The 17,027-nt window shown below is 42.0% G+C and overlaps 1 protein-coding gene across 1 annotated transcript in view; it reads left to right on the top strand.

Moving 5' to 3' along the window:
- Positions 1-12,103: 12,103 nt before the first annotated feature.
- The window catches only part of LOC147662776 (uncharacterized), a 589,669-nt gene continuing 584,745 nt past the window's right edge, over positions 12,104-17,027 (top strand). Inside the window, exon 1 of the mRNA XM_086950910.1 lies at positions 12,104-12,273. Coding sequence (XP_086807036.1) covers positions 12,104-12,273 — 170 coding nt within the window. The remainder of the gene's footprint in view (positions 12,274-17,027) is intronic.

Raw genomic sequence — 17,027 nt, 5'->3', positions numbered from 1 at the left:
CAAGATGTATGTGTCCACTGAAGTTTGGATGGTTTGTACTATAAAGCATGCAACAGGTTTCAAATGTGGTGGTGTGACATACACAATAGTGTGTGTGTGGTGTTCGCTTTTCTGATGGGTGTCAATTCCAACTTTATCCTTCCCTGCCTGTGCACAAGTCTCATATTGGTACATATAGCTTTCAATGATGCAGCGGGGGCAGTGGCTGTGGGCCCAGAGGCCTCCAGGGCTCACTGAACCCCGATTATTGTTGTATTTTATAATTCAAACAGCAACTAGGGGCCCATATCCTTTCTTGCATTAGGGTCCATGACACACTGACTACACTACTGTATAGGTAATGTTGATTCCTATATTGTGTCCCATTTCCTGCCATTGTTATTGGTTCTCTGTATCTTTAATCTCTTGACAATGTTGTATTACTTTCTGCATATTCGTTACTAGACTAAGACTATCTGTGCCTGGGTGTGTGCACTTGTGATGAGGCTTCCTCTTGAGCCACTGTAGTGGTGCTGGCTGCTTAGATACTTCTTTCACCTACACATTTCACTGCTGTATCCCTCCCTATATGCATGAAGACATGTTGTTTGTCGATGTCCTTATGCTGTGTCGTTTTAGAAGAGAGTAAAGTTGGGTAATGTGCTGGTTACTAAGTGAGTGTGTCGTGTGGACGTGCCAGTGGTCTCTAGTCAGCTGGACAGAGGTTTGCTCCTGTGATGTTGGCACGTTCACTTCCACGGACTTTGTAATGCACGTCCCTGCTCCAGTGCTTTGGACAGACGCTTCTGTTTGACAAAATGTATCTTTGCAATTAAGAGACGGTCGCAGGCGACATTTCAAGGCCTATTCAATCGGACCCACGAAGCTTGATAGGCCTGCAGAAACAAGAACCGAACTTTTCTTCAACAAATATAGCTTTTTATAAAGTAGAGGATCGCAGCCTAGCTTAAAGCAGCAATTACCAAAGAAAAGGACCTTCGGTTGTTTTTATTTTATTTTTTGATTGTCATTTGTGACATACTTGTGCATCTTGCAAGAAAGCTCAAGACACATTTTTCCTCCTGTTTTTTTTCCATTCTACCAGATTAGTTCGATTTAATTGTGAATTTCGAAACTATTCGAGGAAACAACACACACAGTATTGGTGTGGTTATTTTTCAGCGGTTTAAAGGCGGCGTGCGGTTGCTGTTCCAAGGCACGTGCCACGGCTCAGCGTGTGACTATTTATTAATAATATCTTTAATTGTGTGTAATCCTTTAAACGGGATGAGCCAGAGCTCCGGAGTGATTAAGCTCTGTTGTTTGCTGCAGTGGCTAGAGCTGCAATTCCAGGCCTTAATCCATCCCATTCCTTGTTAGGGGCCGGGACAAGTAATCTGATGTTCCCATTCGCCCCGAAGAGGACAGCAGTTGGATATTTCACAACCTTTCGCTTGAAATTGTCAGGACCGGGGAGAGATTAAATCTACATTGTACAGTAATCTGCCGGGCAACCACCGCCATCCGTAAAACGTCTGCCCTGTCAGCATGGTTAATGCTAGCAGCACAGACCCGGCAATCACTGCCAGAAAACAGCGACAAGCAATTTCACGCGGGTACCGGCGAGGTAGAACTGTAACCTTTTCATCCGTGTTTTTTGGACAGATTTCTCAGAAACGGGAATTGTGAGGGGGCCCCCGCACGACTTCATCGCTCCCCGAGATCAAGGCGCTTTTTTTTTTAATCAAGCGTGCACACGTATTGATCGGCTCCATATCTTGTGCACCACAACAGCCCATTCAAGGGGTGACAGGTGTCTGACACCGAGTGAAACCGAAGGCGCTCCGGCTAATGAGTGCCTTCACTGGAGCCGGCTGTCGAAGACACCATACCTCAATGCTTGGTTAAGTAGAAACCGACACACCCACTGCACAACAGCACACACATGTTATTTTTATTCTTTATGTGGCTCTGTGGTTTACCTGATATTAAGACGGTTTAAAAGTATTGTTACCAAGTGGAATATTGCTATAATAAATGTGTGCAGTAAACACGCGTTTAACTCCGGGACTACAAAGGCTGCAGAAAGCCGCAAAAACGGCAATAGATGGAGTCAAAATTACTTAATGGATTTGAAGGGCTGAACGCTGCCAAATTCATAATCTCCTTTAAAAACGCAGTTTGCTTCTGAGCGAACAGCCGCGCCGCCTCTGCCTTGATCGTGCGCTGTTCGGATATTTGTTTTCAGTTCTCTTCCCAGTGTGGTGTGTTGCAGTGGGGTCTGCTCGCTGGCCCTAGCAGCGCCAGCAAATCAATGGTCTGTAATGCTCGATTGAGCCTTTTGAAGCGGGCATCCCCTGGTGTAAACTTTAACACAGGCTCATTTCAATATTAATGTTACACAAGTGACTTGTTAGGCGCAGTTAATGCCAGCGTAATAAATCCCATAGCTGGCGCTGTATTTCCCTCCTGCCAAACGAAACGGTCCCTTGGATTCAGTTTTCAGAGCCTGTTTAAGCCCAAATGCTAGGCCCCAGAGCTGCATAGTGTCAATAATGTCTAGATGGAATGCATGCTCGTTTTTTTGTGTGACTAAATAGACAATATTAGCCAATGATAGAGTTCAGATTGTACAAATGTTCACTGGAAAAAAAACAAGCCTAAAACGTGCTGAATAAACAGTGCATGTCTTTTATATTTGAGGCACATGAATTAGATGGACATAGGTTGTATCACATTGTAATTGCATTTTTACAGTGCTTCCTACTCCCGTTGAGACGTTGAAGCACTTTACTCTGGGCAGCACGCTGAGACGGAACCCAGGGTTAGAGTTTTTCCCCAGTCGGTATGCCGATTAGTCTTGTGGCCCCTAAGGAAACCATTCATTGCATCTACTCTAGTTTCTATGTGATCGTTACATTAATAGTAGGTAGGTGTGATCTTTAGTGTGGGAACGGGGGTGGCGAGGCTTTTCTTGCTTTCATAGTGCATGTATGGCAGAAGACAATAAAGATGTTTCAAAGTTATGTGCACAACTAGATGCTAAAACTACCTTATTCATGGACTAGGACCCACGTCTCCGCACAGCAGTTCATGTAGGAAGAGTCCTGAGTGAAGAGAAAACTGGCTACAAATCCCAAGGACACAGAATCTATCAAGCTGCAGAAAGCCAACCTTGTGTTTTACCGTAAAGAGATTGCTGATTACAAGATACAGTTTTATTGATGGACTTTTAGGCTCTGAAAACTACTTAAGGAATTTCAATACTGATGACTTATTTTGTTTATGGCTCAATGTCACCATTGTTCAGCCTCTGGTACTCAGTGATCCTCATTGCACAACCAACTTCACAGCAGATAAAGCCGAAAACTGTTCGTTGTGATTTGTTCAGTATGTGTGTATATAACATCTTTCTGCACATGCTTTTCATTTAAGACTATGCAGTTTGAAGTGTAAGTGATGTCAGTCAATGCAGCCTACTTTACAAAGCATACATTTGTTCCTTAGCAGGAAATGTATAGGAGTCTGGGCACGATCACAAGCAATTTTGACTGACGCTATTCCATCTCCTTGGTGGTGGCTTAATTTAGAGCTTCCTCTAAACATCTTTTTCTACCCTCTGATGAAAATTGTATTCTGGAAGTGGTAATATGGGACAAGAACATTTGTCCTCATTTGTGATGTGGATTTTCTCTATTGTGGTAGGAAAGGGTTCTGTTGCTTTTTGTGCTGCCGTGTTTTTGGTATTGGAGTATTGTAAATTGGTTTGTTGACACATAGTCTCACAAAACCAGTGCTCCTACGTATCCTTCGCTAGTCGCAGCACATGCTTGGGATGGCCCCAATTGTATTGTATTGTATATTGGATTTATATAGCGCTTATCACCCAGGGGTCTCTAAGCGCTTGCCTTGGGAACCCGTCCTGGCTTTTCCCTGTGAGATAGCCCCTACAGGGCATCCCCAAGGTGAAAGCCTGGGATCCCGCCACGGGGGACCATTGTGGAGATTAAGCAAGCTTAATGCCCAGAGTTGCAGAGTGTGAACCCATGATTAGGTCAGGCACCGAAGCAAGAATTATCGAGTCCATGGGCATTTGAGTTCAAGACCCTGCCGCGTCAGGAATTGAACCCTGGCCTCTGCTTCAGGGTCTGCCTGCTCTAACCAGTGAGCCACACTTCTCCACATGATGAAGCATGTCACCCAAGGGCAACCTTTGGTGAGTGAGGGGACTCAAGAAAATAATTTTCTTTTACAACAAGGCGCACCCAAAATTTGGGAAAACCTACAATTTTTCCTCTGGCTAGTTTCCACAATCCATTATATATGGGTTTTAGTGTTGTACTTTTAAAGGCACACAACATGCCATCAGGCTTCTGTATCTGACCCTCCACTTCACCCAATCACAAAACAGAGGGGCCTATTAGCTGGGAAGCAGCGCTACAATCAACAGTCTCTGACACCACCTGATCCCGTGCTTTTCAGACAACTAAGATCATTTCGCATAACCCACGGTTTCGCTTTACCCAGTTTAATTATATCCACCATAATTATCTTTTCCCTGCTCGCATACAAAGCATGTTCTTGAAACTATCATCAAAGTACCCTCAATGTAAACTGCAAACTGCAAACTTCATCCACATGGTATGAATGTGTGCACCACTGTCTCAGAGGTGGTCTAAGGTCACCAAGATAGTAACAGAACTATCCACTCACCCTCTCACAACCACCCCGAATCCTGCCTACTGGGACTGAGACCCGGGGCGAAAGGCAACAAGCACTTACACCGCTTTATTGACCTGGCCTTTATCCTGTTTAAGTGCAACATAGCCATGGCTTGGAAATCCCTAGGCCCCCCGTAGATCCAAAGATGGCTTTGACAGCTACTAACATGGACAAGAGCAGAGGCACACAATCTCAGACTACTCAAAATGAGGGGTAACCTATTTATTAGCGGTTGAAGCCAAAACTGATGACCTGCCACCCTGAACGTGTGGCACTATGCTTTTACTCATGACACACAAATATATAACAACCAAATGTATATGCCAATACCACACCAACACTATAGCCTGCGGCCCTCTTTGTGACCCCGATACATATTCTGCTCATGCCAACCCTCCTGCATGTGCGAAAAACTGCCCCTGCACACTGCCTATAGTAATCTAGTGGCTATTTATACCCCCTCAGTGGCTTGTCTGACAGGTACAGAAGCCGTACACATGAAATCCTTGAGCGGCAATTCACACGCTCACTAGAATGCTATGCTGGCTTTTATTACGTGCCTGAGACAAGATTGCACTGGCTCTGTATATTATAATTTGTCATCCAGGAAGCATACAGCATTCGAGATAAAGTACCTTGATCCTTTTCTTATGATATTTCTCACCTTCTCCCTTATTCCCAAGCTCTTGTTCCCATCCCCAGTTTGTTCAACTGATTAAGGGCTGCACAGTGCATCCTATACTTCCTTTTGTAACTTTACTGATGGCTTTGACAGATTCACTCTCAATACTTACTTTGCAATCACACTGTTGAAAACTATACTATGTACAAAGTTCCTTTGATATTTGCTGCACTTTACCGACTGTGCTACCAATAAACAGATTTGACCAAAAAAAAAGAAAAACATTAATAAGAAAAGTAAAGCAATGAAGACTCAGATTCATAAGCACTACATATTGTGATATTTGAAAACACCAGTGTATTCAATATCAAACTTACATTGCCGAAAGAACAAATTCTTAAATATACCACATGAAATTGTTTTGCAACTTAGCAAAGCAACAATGAAATCCCCACTGCAAAACCAAAATGAAAATATGCTTCAGAAGGATATGCTGAAAACAAAAGTAATATAGTCAATGAAAATCTGAGAACAGATGCAGAGAAAGAACCTGAAGGTAATGTGAAAAGAAACTTGTGAAAAGTAGAATACATTTCTAAATGGACTGCTCGGATATGGGTAATCATAGAACCATTTTACAGAAAGTACATTACCCTCTCAGGGTTTCTGCTTGAAAAACAATAACATTTTGATTGCAGGAAAACCAGGTAAAACCACCCAAAAATATATCAGGCTGAAATGCTGCAACTAACTATTGCAGGTGAGCAGACAAAATTAAATGCCCAGAGGCCAATAGACAATCAAGTATACCACGGTGTAGAACTACACGGAGCACTATGCTCTACCTGAATTTATTGAGAAAATTGTATAGCAAATAATCTACCAGGCTATTTTTCATGAACGCGGAATCAGTTTCTCTCTAGTGGGTTCTGAGTCTGGGTAGTACATTGAAACCTGTGACTGATGTAATGCAATAATGTACATACAGTACTGACAGTTAGATGAACGGTTCACTGTTCTTAGAATTAGCCACATATACTCAGTATATGAAAGGGCACAGCATCTCCTACTGTTACATAGTACCTTCAAAGCATAGCCCGTGGTGGTGCACTGACCACATTGCAAGGAATGTCAGTAATATGAAGGAATTCCGTGAAATGTATATATGTGCCATAAAATATAAATACAGTATTTTCCACCAAATCGATATTAATAGTAATGCATCTGAAACTGTATTAACATTGACATACAGCGTATGATTCTAGTATGAGACATCTTTATTTAGTTGGCGTCTAAAAGAGAGTCGTTCATAGATCATTATTTTTTTCTACTTCTCTGAGCTTAAAAGTAGTTAGGAACCTAATTCTCTAGCTTGGTTTAAAGTCGGCGAATTTGCATACAATTTAATCAGTCTAATATGATGAAAAGTGTTGTTAGATGAATGACTTAAAAATAATTTGCATATTGCATTGAAAAATGCAACACTTACACTGAAAGCCTACCATGTCTAAATAAGGCATAGTTGTACCTATGCACAAAAAGCAACAGTACTGCTGTACCTCTCTTTTACGTACTCTGGCATGCATTTGTAAATTAGATCCAAAACATCTAAAATGGGAATAAATTGTGACAATTTGAAGAATACTCATATGCAGGTAGTACAAATAGAAAAGACTGTGTCCTCTTTGCACATTAACCCATAGGGAGTTGGGCATGTTGAGACCAATTACCAAAGGCATGTACGAGTACTCCTGTAGTACTTCTTCCCTTATTCATAAATGCCTTTGTGAATCAGTTTCAATATTTGCAATGTAAAAATCAACAATAATGTCCTGGATGAACCATCAATATGGATCATTTAATTACAATGAAGTTTTGATAGGTCTTTGAAAATTTAAACCTAGAGCATATTGAGTATTATTTCTCTGAATCCAGCCAGCACACAAAGGAATGTATGGCTATCCGACCTATAACTAGCAATGGACAGCTGGAACTATTGAATATGGAACTGGCATATAGACATCATCTCGAGGTCATAGTACGACATCTAGGCATACAATCTCAAATTATGTTCCTCACTTACACCTCAGTACTATACATAATCAGTAAGAACGACACCTATACATTCAATGCCATATTATTAGGGGTTCAGGCTCTAATAACAAACAAATAATACTACAACTACTACTCAGCGACGGCCCGTGGAGGGAGTTACGGTGGGGCAGGAGGGCGGGGAGGGGGAGGGGCAGGGTGGAGGTTGCTAAAAACCGGCATATGGATAATTGCAGGTAAGTAAACAATTTAATTAATAAAACGAATTTCGTAGCTCGCACTGCATTGCATTTTGCGATGCAAGGCGCACTACGAAATTCGTTTTATTAATTAAATTGTTTACTTACCTGCAATTATCCATATGCCGGTTTTTAGCAACCTCCACCCTGTCCCTCCCCCTCCCCGCCCTCCTGCCCCATCATAACTCCCTCCACGGGCCGTCGCTGCTACTACTACTACTACTACTACGACTACTACTACTAGTACTACTAATAATAATAACAATAATAATAATATTAATACAAGAAATAATAATGTTCATACAGCAATACAAATATTAACAAATAAATAGATCAATAACACCTAATTTAATAACGTACTGAGGTAATTATGATAGCTCTTTGATTTAATTATGCAATTTCCAGCAGTGCAGCACAGAATTTTCGTCCTCCCATCAAACAAGCGCAACTATGTTTCTAACAAAATCACTTCCTATTTATTTATCATTGTTCTTTGGAAAGAACTGTATGCTACCTTAAAGTTAGTTAAGAAGACTAGAAAAGTTGTGTTTGAATTAATAAGTGGTTAAGTTAGAGTCCTATTAGTGCAGATATTCCCCCAAACTGTTATGTTACAATCACTTATCAAATTGTGTGAAATTCCTTTCAGTGTCAGAATAGCTCATTCTTAAGGTCTTACATGAAGTATATGTCATTGGGTTCTGCTTCCAGGCGTGGGTTTATTTTATTACACAGCCTGGGCCATGGACTCCAAATAGCATGCAAGCAGACTTAAAATGCTTTTAAGGGTATTTCGATCACAAGACCTTCAAATGGATCCCCCTGAATCCAGAAAGACCGTCACCCACACATGTATAACAAGCAGACTGGACTACGGAAATGCCCTTTAGCTGCAATCAACAAAACCAAATTGAGAAGAGAGTAACGTTCAAGGTACTCACCCACCCCTACAAATCCCGCCACAACACCAGACCCAAATACCTCAACAAAAGAGTCTCCTTCGATGTATCAAGAAGAAACCGCCGCTCCGCCGACCTCTCCCTAGCAGAAACCCTGCGCATCTGCAGATCCAGAGCGGGTGGAAGAGCCTTCTTTCACATCGAGGCAAAGGCCTGGAACGAGCTCCTGGCCAACATCAGACGCTCCCCCACTCTGCACGCCTTCACGAAGAGCCTCAAGACCTGGCTCTTAGGCTAACTCAGAGTTGCACCTCCCCCCAGCACCTTGTCAATTCCCTGATTGATTGATTGATTGTGAGGTGTATCACACATGAGCTTATAGATTTAGGTGCACTTAGATGTTCTTTTTACAAACAGATCAATGTTTCCTTCAGTAAACTTTATGTATGGTGCAGAGAACCTTCAATTCATTTTCACACTGCCTTTAGTCAAGGAAGATCTTTCAAGGTTGGGTTAATATGGACATGCATCCATTGATGAAAACGCACTCTGAATACTTGACTGTTATTTCTTTGCTTCTTATAAATTTATTTCCATGTGATCCTAGTGTAAACAATTTTACAGTAGTTTAGGCATGACATCAGTAGACTTACAAACCTTCTTGTGGAATTTATGGTACTAAGCATTGGAACACATACATTTACATTTACATTTTCATAGAAGCAGCAGCTGTAGGTTAACATTGGTGACCTGCCACTCTTTTGACTGGAAAAGTGAAGGAGTGGTCAGGGTCAAATAGGACTCATAAGTTCATTGGTGTAGCTACTAGTTTGCAAAGCCAATTGACAGCAAGGTTTAATTCTGTGCCTCCAAGCACCTGAATGTTTCAGTTCTATCCAAACAAAGACAGAGCTGTTTTTTTCATATAAAACATGTTGCAAGCTTGCTGCCATGAATGTCAGTTTATTTGCCCTGTTTACCAGTTAGGAGTAGAATTTTGTGTTTTCTACATACTTGAGAGACACCTCGTTTTACTCAATGATTTTTTTTAACTGTGTGCACAATACTGTCGAAAATCAGGCAGGTTGATAATGATCCCAGCTGGACAGTGCAGAGCACCTTGGTTGAGGACGATGGAATTTGTCCAATCTGAACAAATAAGCTATGGTTGCATTGATGGATCAAATCCAAGACAAATTCTACCATTCCATAATGTTCCTTGAATCTCCATAGCAGTTTATTAGGGTCCACAGTGTTCTGGGGTGGTGAGAGATATATTGTTGTGACCGCTTAACTCTTATTTTTCATCCAAGGATGCAAGTGATCTTCCCTAGTATTTGATAATATGGATCCTGCACCTTTCACCCGCAGACTAGAACATGCAGGATTTGACCTCCTTTTCCATGACCATGTTGGGAAAATGTAGATTGGATATTGTTAGTAGTATTACGTTGATTTATGATTGATGGTGTGGCGTAGTTTTACAAACTCCTCATAATACTGTATGATCCCATATAGAGAATTTGCAGCGTAATCGGGTTGACCAGTTTCTCATAGATTTTGAAGCTCTCCCTTGTATTGTTTATGGCCTCACATATAAGTTTAGCAAGGTGGTCTTTTTTGGCTTTATTCATAGGTTTTTGACTCTTCTTCCTGTGTTAAAGGTTTTAGACCTTAGCCTGGTTCACTAGTGATTTGTGCCATCGGTATTCAAGGTACAGCCTGATTTCCTGTTGCCCAACCACACACTGGTTATTTCATTTGTTTGTTTGTTATATATCTGTTTTTTGTTTTTTTAGCCCTAAGCGAGGTGAGCTTGCTTACTTGCTGTTTCTAATAGTGCAGGTAGTTTAGGACTTGAAGGAATTTGCCAGAATAGGCTTTCCAGAAATATGGTTGCAATGGTACATTGAAAATTTTAAAATCATGCATGAATACTAAATCATTGTCTGGCTATTTGAATTCATGATTCAAACCTCCTGTCACTGATTCCTTAAGACGTTTTGCTACTTGCTTAGATTAAGGCTAAAATAAAGCAAGACCAGCATTTTGTTGGCTACATTCAACAAGCTAAGAGTTAATCCCAGGAAACCATGCAAGAACAAATTACTACCAGACATTAAATCAGTAGCCAACATGAGCAAGCTGTTCATAGTACTTTCGGATTGTGAGATTCCACAACCAGAGGATGGGCAGAAGTTAATATGATGCCGTTTTGGATGCTAATACAGAGGTGTGAACTCAAACTATCCCACCCCTCACCTTTAATCCCTGTTCATTTGAAATATTTAAAATATTATAGAGAAGCTATCATTGAAGGGCAGGATTGATTTATGACCAAACCATGTTTGCATTAGTCCAAATATTGGCTATTGTTGTCATTTAGTATATCCGGAATGTCCAAGTAATGATTCTGAGTCTTATCAGTAAAGCTGAGACCCAATTCTTTTATAACAAACCTATGTGACGCTAGAGAGTCTCCCTTGTGTTAAGCTCTGGGTAAATAATGGGGCTGGTGCACAGTAAAATTTCACACACATGAGTCCTGCTATTAGCAGGGGAGTTGTGATGTGATTCCTATGGACTGCCTCTGAATTATAATGATGATTCCACGGTTGATGGAGGACTTTGGTAGGCACTGACAGAGTTTTATCAAACACCTGGATCATTGCAGCCCAAGGGCCCCTTTCATGTTACTACATTTATCTAAGTCGGTTTCCTCTGAAATGTTAGCCAGCATGACTCTGTGTTGTTTTTGAACAATGGATTCAAGACCTTTACCAGCAATGCTCACTACCACCCGTGCAATAGCAGCAGCTTCTTGAATGGTGAATTACAACCAATTGGACTGATAGACGCCATCCACACCTTTATTCCTTCTTCTCAAAGTGTCAAAAGAAATGCTGTTTGTTCTAAGGATGACGATGATTGTGATGATGATTATTATTACTATTGTTTTCATTATGCGCGGAAGTAGCGCAGGGGTGGTGGTGGTGGTAGAAGCTGTAGTTGTACAAGTAGTAGTACTAGTGTTAATAACGTGCGATGGGTGTATTTATATATTTATTATATACTTCAAGATGTATTTACTCATTTAGAAACATTGAGACAAGTTATTAAACTACATTAGAGTGATGAGGATGTTAAAAATGATTAAAAAAAATAAAATCTCTAGGTTGATGAATTTCATTATGTGCTGCTAATAGGATGTAGGAATCAATTTGAGCAACATTCTTATGCAAATTTCATAGTATATTAGTTTCCGTTTTGAATGTACCTGCAAAGATAGGCCTAGAAAAGGCTTCCTGTTTGGCATTGCCATCTGTAAATAATTAAAATCACAAACAAAACAAATAATTAAGTTGAAACTAAAGCATCGCCGACTTTCATTTATCTCATTTGAGCTTGGACAAAGCTCAAATGCAAATGTTTGTAATGTGAAAGTGGCAAACATTAGGCTGATACAGTGCAAACTAATTTTATTGGCCAGATGGCACATTGGCAGCGATAGATGCAACCAAATGGGAGATCCAGATTCGACTCTAGACTTTGCACTACCAGAGTGCTGAGGTTAGGATTGATAGGCCAGGATGGCTCTCCGAGGACATCAACGCGATGCTGCTTTCAGGGCCGCCAGCTGTGCTGCAAAAGAACATTACCTTATGGCTGGCTCCGGCAGTCATCCACATGAGATCCCTTCAGCTTACCTGCTTTGCACAGGCGGATGCAAGGCCCGTGCTTTTACACTGCCGCTGGTGCTGTAAGCGGCATTTTATTTGAAGCTTTAGTGGCAAAGACCTGGCTGAAAGGATGTGTTGCAGTAAAAGTCAAACCTGCGCATCAGAGGCCATTTGGCTCTGAATAAAGCTTCCAGGATAGTTTAAATGTTTGCAGGAATCCCTTCTACTTCACAGAGACAGTATCAAACAGAACGGTCTCGTAGAAAAGGTGTTCTCTCTCAGAAATCAGGGGGCATATTACCAAGCAATAGCGACAATTATCGCTATTGCTTGGTTAGAGACAAAAATTTACCGCTGCGTTGCGGCGATTTTTACCGCAAATAAACCTTGGTATTACCAAGGTTTATCGCAAATGCGATAAAAATCGCCGCAATGCCTGAATATCGCTGAAAAGTCAGCGATATTCATGCATTACCGAGCTAAAGCTCTTAGCCATGTTATCCACCTCCCATTGGATAACATGGCTAAGAACTGCTCAGGGCAGGTGTTAGCTTTTGGAGATATTCGTGCTTAGCGCGAATATCTCCAAAAGTTGGTAATAGGAGATAGCGATGTTAGTGACTGGTTTCAGTCACTAACATCTTGGCACGCCCACTTTGCATCTCATTAGTGATAAATATCACTGACATGCAAAGTGGGGCCCAAGATGGTCGCTATCTCCTACTAGCTGTCGCTAACTGGTGTTAGCGACAGCTAGGTAATAGGGAGATAATTTTATCTCTGCTTTCTTGGCTTTTAAAGCCAAAAAAGCGGAGATAAACCCCCTTGATAATATGCCCCCTTGATCCTCAGTAGTATCGAACATAACCACATAAAATTAGAGGTGATTAGCAATTGTCCGTTTCCAATACCTCTGTATATCGTTTCCTGAATTCTTTATTTGTTATGAGCATGTGTTCTTGTTTAATTGATGGATGAAAGACACATCACTGATACCCCAGCTTGAACTATTTTTTGAGGGCAATCAGCATTCATCTCCCCTTTCACTGCCCCTTTAGCCTCTAAGATGCACCCTTCTTGTCCTATAATGTATTTTAACAATACATGCTAGCGTGATTTTTGAAAAATCTGAAGCTCATTAGCCGCCCCCCCCCCCCTCCAATCCTACTGGCCAAGCTTCACCCCTGTGTAGGATTGTTGGTTTGCTTCTACCGATTATTGCAGATTTCTACATTAAATGTATTCACCCAACGAGGGCTACTGGCATATGGCAGTGACTACATTTATATTTCCATAACTAAATTGGGAAATGAAATGTAAATATGTACTACATTATCCTTTCATTTTATGAGCAATGGGTGCAAGGTTTGAAGACCAGAGGACTGTTTAAAGGGCAAAATAATGTATGCCTGGTGCAAATTTCAAAACATCCTCTTTGAAGGAGGGATTCACTGGAATCTGTGCCTACCAGATCTCGCGGCACACCTGGAGACCCATATTAGGACAGCATCAAGATGCATATGTGCAAGCCAGTTTTCACACCAGCATTCCATTTTGCACACATAAAGTTCTTGAGAAATTGTACATGCATAAACATTGCCTTTTCTCAACCCGCAGTATTGCAGATCAGAAAAAAGATTTCCGAAATCAGGCCCAATATCCGATTCACTGGCAATAACATTTGCAAGCTAATACTGTCATTCACTCTATGAAGGTATGAAGAAACCCATTTTTGCCCTGTATTTCAGCTGCGCTTACAAGTCTGTGCACTGTTAAACTTGCTTAATCGGAGTACAGTGCCTGTGCTCCACTTTAAACGTTGTTAAAGTGGCTTATCCCTAACCTTATTTAACGTGTCTATAAGTCTCTAGTATGTGGCATAGAAAATGTACCCAGGAAATCGAGGTTAAATGCTACCTGTGGATTGTATCACATACTGTGCCATCAATAGAGTGAAACTGGAAAGCAAGGTGTTGGAAATTGGATTACTGGTTAAGAGGATTGAAACCCTATTAAAGCAGCGACCACAGTTCTTGTCAGGTTGAAACACAAGCAAACACTAAATTATCCTTTGCTTAACCCTCTAGTAGTTTTGTACAAATACAGCCAGGCTTAACTTAGAGGCAATGTGTAGAGTATTTATACAACACTTCAAACACTAATAAAGTGAGAACACTCACAAGAAAAATCCCATACCAAATAAAAATAATAAAGCAAAATGTAATAAATTATTTGAGAACAAAACAACAAAAATCCACTCAGCAGAACCAGAAATATGCAATTTCGAATATTTGGGTATAAACACTCCATAAAAGCAGAAAGTGTCAAATGTGGGGATTTGATCATGCCGGACTGGGACAAAGTCCAAGTTCAGGCCGACTGCCATGAAGCTCGGATCAGATCCTGGGCCCAGTAAGGCCCACTTAACAAAGTACCTTAAACCGTGGTGCACGATCTGAGCGGTATTGCTCTACGAAGCTTCGAGCCACCCGGCATCGGTTCAGAGGAACTGTGAGGTTCTGCGTCAGATTGAGTTGCACTATAGTGGTTCCAGTGAAGCTTTCCGATAAGGCTTTCTGAGGCTTTGCATCAAATTGCATCAGTTCCAATGGACTGCCAGCTGGGCGGCAAGGCTCAGTGAGGATTTGCATCACTCAGCATCGATGCCTTTGAGGCTGGCAACTGGGTTGCAAAACTCTGCAGGGCTCTGCGTCACTTGGTGTCAGTTCCCATGAAGCTTGTCGCTGTACGGTCAGGATTTGTGGGGCTTTGCATTGCTTCATGCCAGATTTGGTGAAGACCACTGCTGGGTTGGCAAAGTACGTCTATCCCCACTTCCAAGGTTCCAGGACTGGATGGGCACCACTTGAGGGATTAGGACTCATAACAGGCATAGTCCAGGTGCAGGGTTCAATGGAGTTGAAGCCTTTTCTGTCCCTGAGACTCTGATCAAGAGACCATCCAACTACCCCTTGAAGTCCCTCTGGTGGTCCTGGGTTCAAGATGCAGGTCCAGTCCTTCTCACTCAGAAGGGCAGCATAGCAGAAGGGCAGTGGAGTTGAGGTCCTTCTTGTAGCAAGGCACCACAGCAGTCCTTCTGAGTCTTCCACAGGTCCGCAGGTGTACTGAATCGTTGGGTCTGAGAATCCATTATTGATAACTGGTGCCCATTTTGAAGTAGGAGAAGGTTTTCACCCCAAGAGGTTCTTATAATTTCCTTACTCCCTGCCCTGGCCCCAACTTGTCTAGTGTCATAAAAGACTAATGTCAAGCCCTTTGTGGGTCTGATCAGGCAGAGCCTTTGTGATGTGTAAGTGTGGTAGGTGACAGCTCCTCCCCCTCATAAAGTCAGAGATGACCCATCTTGCCAACACCTATTCCCCATTTGTCTCACTGTCTAGTCACAATACACAATGACCAACTACAAGCTACACCTGGTCATGTTACCCATAATACAAGCAGAGGTGGGTGAAACTCACAGAATTTCGTGTAATTTAGCAGAGGTACAAATATCTCAATGAGATTCCATAGTTTCGAGAATGGGTAGAGTCAAGCATGTTGTGCTGATTGCACATGCGTTCCACAGCAAAAAAACAGCTCGAACAGCACCATGCGGTGCGCCAGAGGCTGCTGCTACTCAAGTTAATTTTGCTCAAGTAGATTTTTAACTTGAGCAGCAGCCTTCTGACCGTGAACATTTCAAGACTGCCTACATTAGAAATCTCACCAGATGTCCTCTAAGCGATCGGAAATCTCGCTGGGAACTCCAATTCTCATTTGCGCTCGCCAACTTACTGTTATGGCATGCCCGCAAGCAAAAATTCTGCCTCACAAAATTGATAGAATTTGGCCAGCACTGCAGGTTGCAAGAGTAACGTGAAGATGCTAAAATTCCACCAGTTCTGCCAGCAGAACAGAATATTTTGCCCACCCCATGATACAAGCTGTAGGCACTAAAAGGTTAGGTAAAGAAAATGCCAACTTTCGAAAAATGTCATTTTCAGAATTGTGACTTAAAATTAAACAGGGTTTAAAATGACAATTCTTTAGACATCAAACTTAATATTACAACTTGCTCATAATTGAAAGTTAGCACTTATTACATGTAAGGTAACTCAAAATGTTGTCCAATGGGAGAGATAGGCCTTGCAGTAGTGAAAAACAAATGTATGCGTTTTTCACTTCCAGGACATATACGACTTAAGAGTACATGCCCAACCTTTTAAAGACACAGCACCCTGCCCCATGGGCTGCTTAGGGCTTCCCCAGAGGGTGACTTATTTACATTAAAAAGGAAGGTTTAGGCCTGGCCTGGGTCACTTCCCCACTGCACTTCATGAATTCCCAGACCATGGGGCAGAAAAAGTCCTGCCCCTGAGTTACCCGCCACACTTGCCTGACCAGTGTACTGCCCTGGAAAAACCAGCCGTTCTACTACCATGGACCGGCTGTCCCTAGTGTCAGGTAAGTATGGCATATAAATGCACAGAGCACCACTCACGGTTATCTGGTCATGCTAGTCTTGGTGAAAGTCACATGTTCAGGATGACAGTGATGGAGAACAGGCAGGTTACAGGGACCAGGTTTGTCCACCTAAGTTACCTTCAAAAGTCCAGTGCAATGAGTTTTATTCATGGTGGAGGGGGGCAGCAGGGAGCAGGGAGAGTGTTGCAGATGGTCATCGATGTAGGAGAAAGAAAAGGTCAGGGGTAGCGGGTGGTCTTTTCTGTAGAGCGAAGATTCTGCCGCAAATGGTCATTGATAGAGCTTCACAATGGCAGTCACCGCAAGCTGTCAATCAAGTAGCACGAAGTGCAGATCTCGTGTTGCAGTG

The sequence above is a fragment of the Lissotriton vulgaris genome, unplaced genomic scaffold (assembly GCF_964263255.1).
Source record: "Lissotriton vulgaris unplaced genomic scaffold, aLisVul1.2 SCAFFOLD_355, whole genome shotgun sequence".
Taxonomy (NCBI): domain Eukaryota; kingdom Metazoa; phylum Chordata; class Amphibia; order Caudata; family Salamandridae; genus Lissotriton; species Lissotriton vulgaris.
Note: the sequence above shows the minus strand (reverse complement) of the source record. Positions and strands in the feature narration are given on the sequence as shown.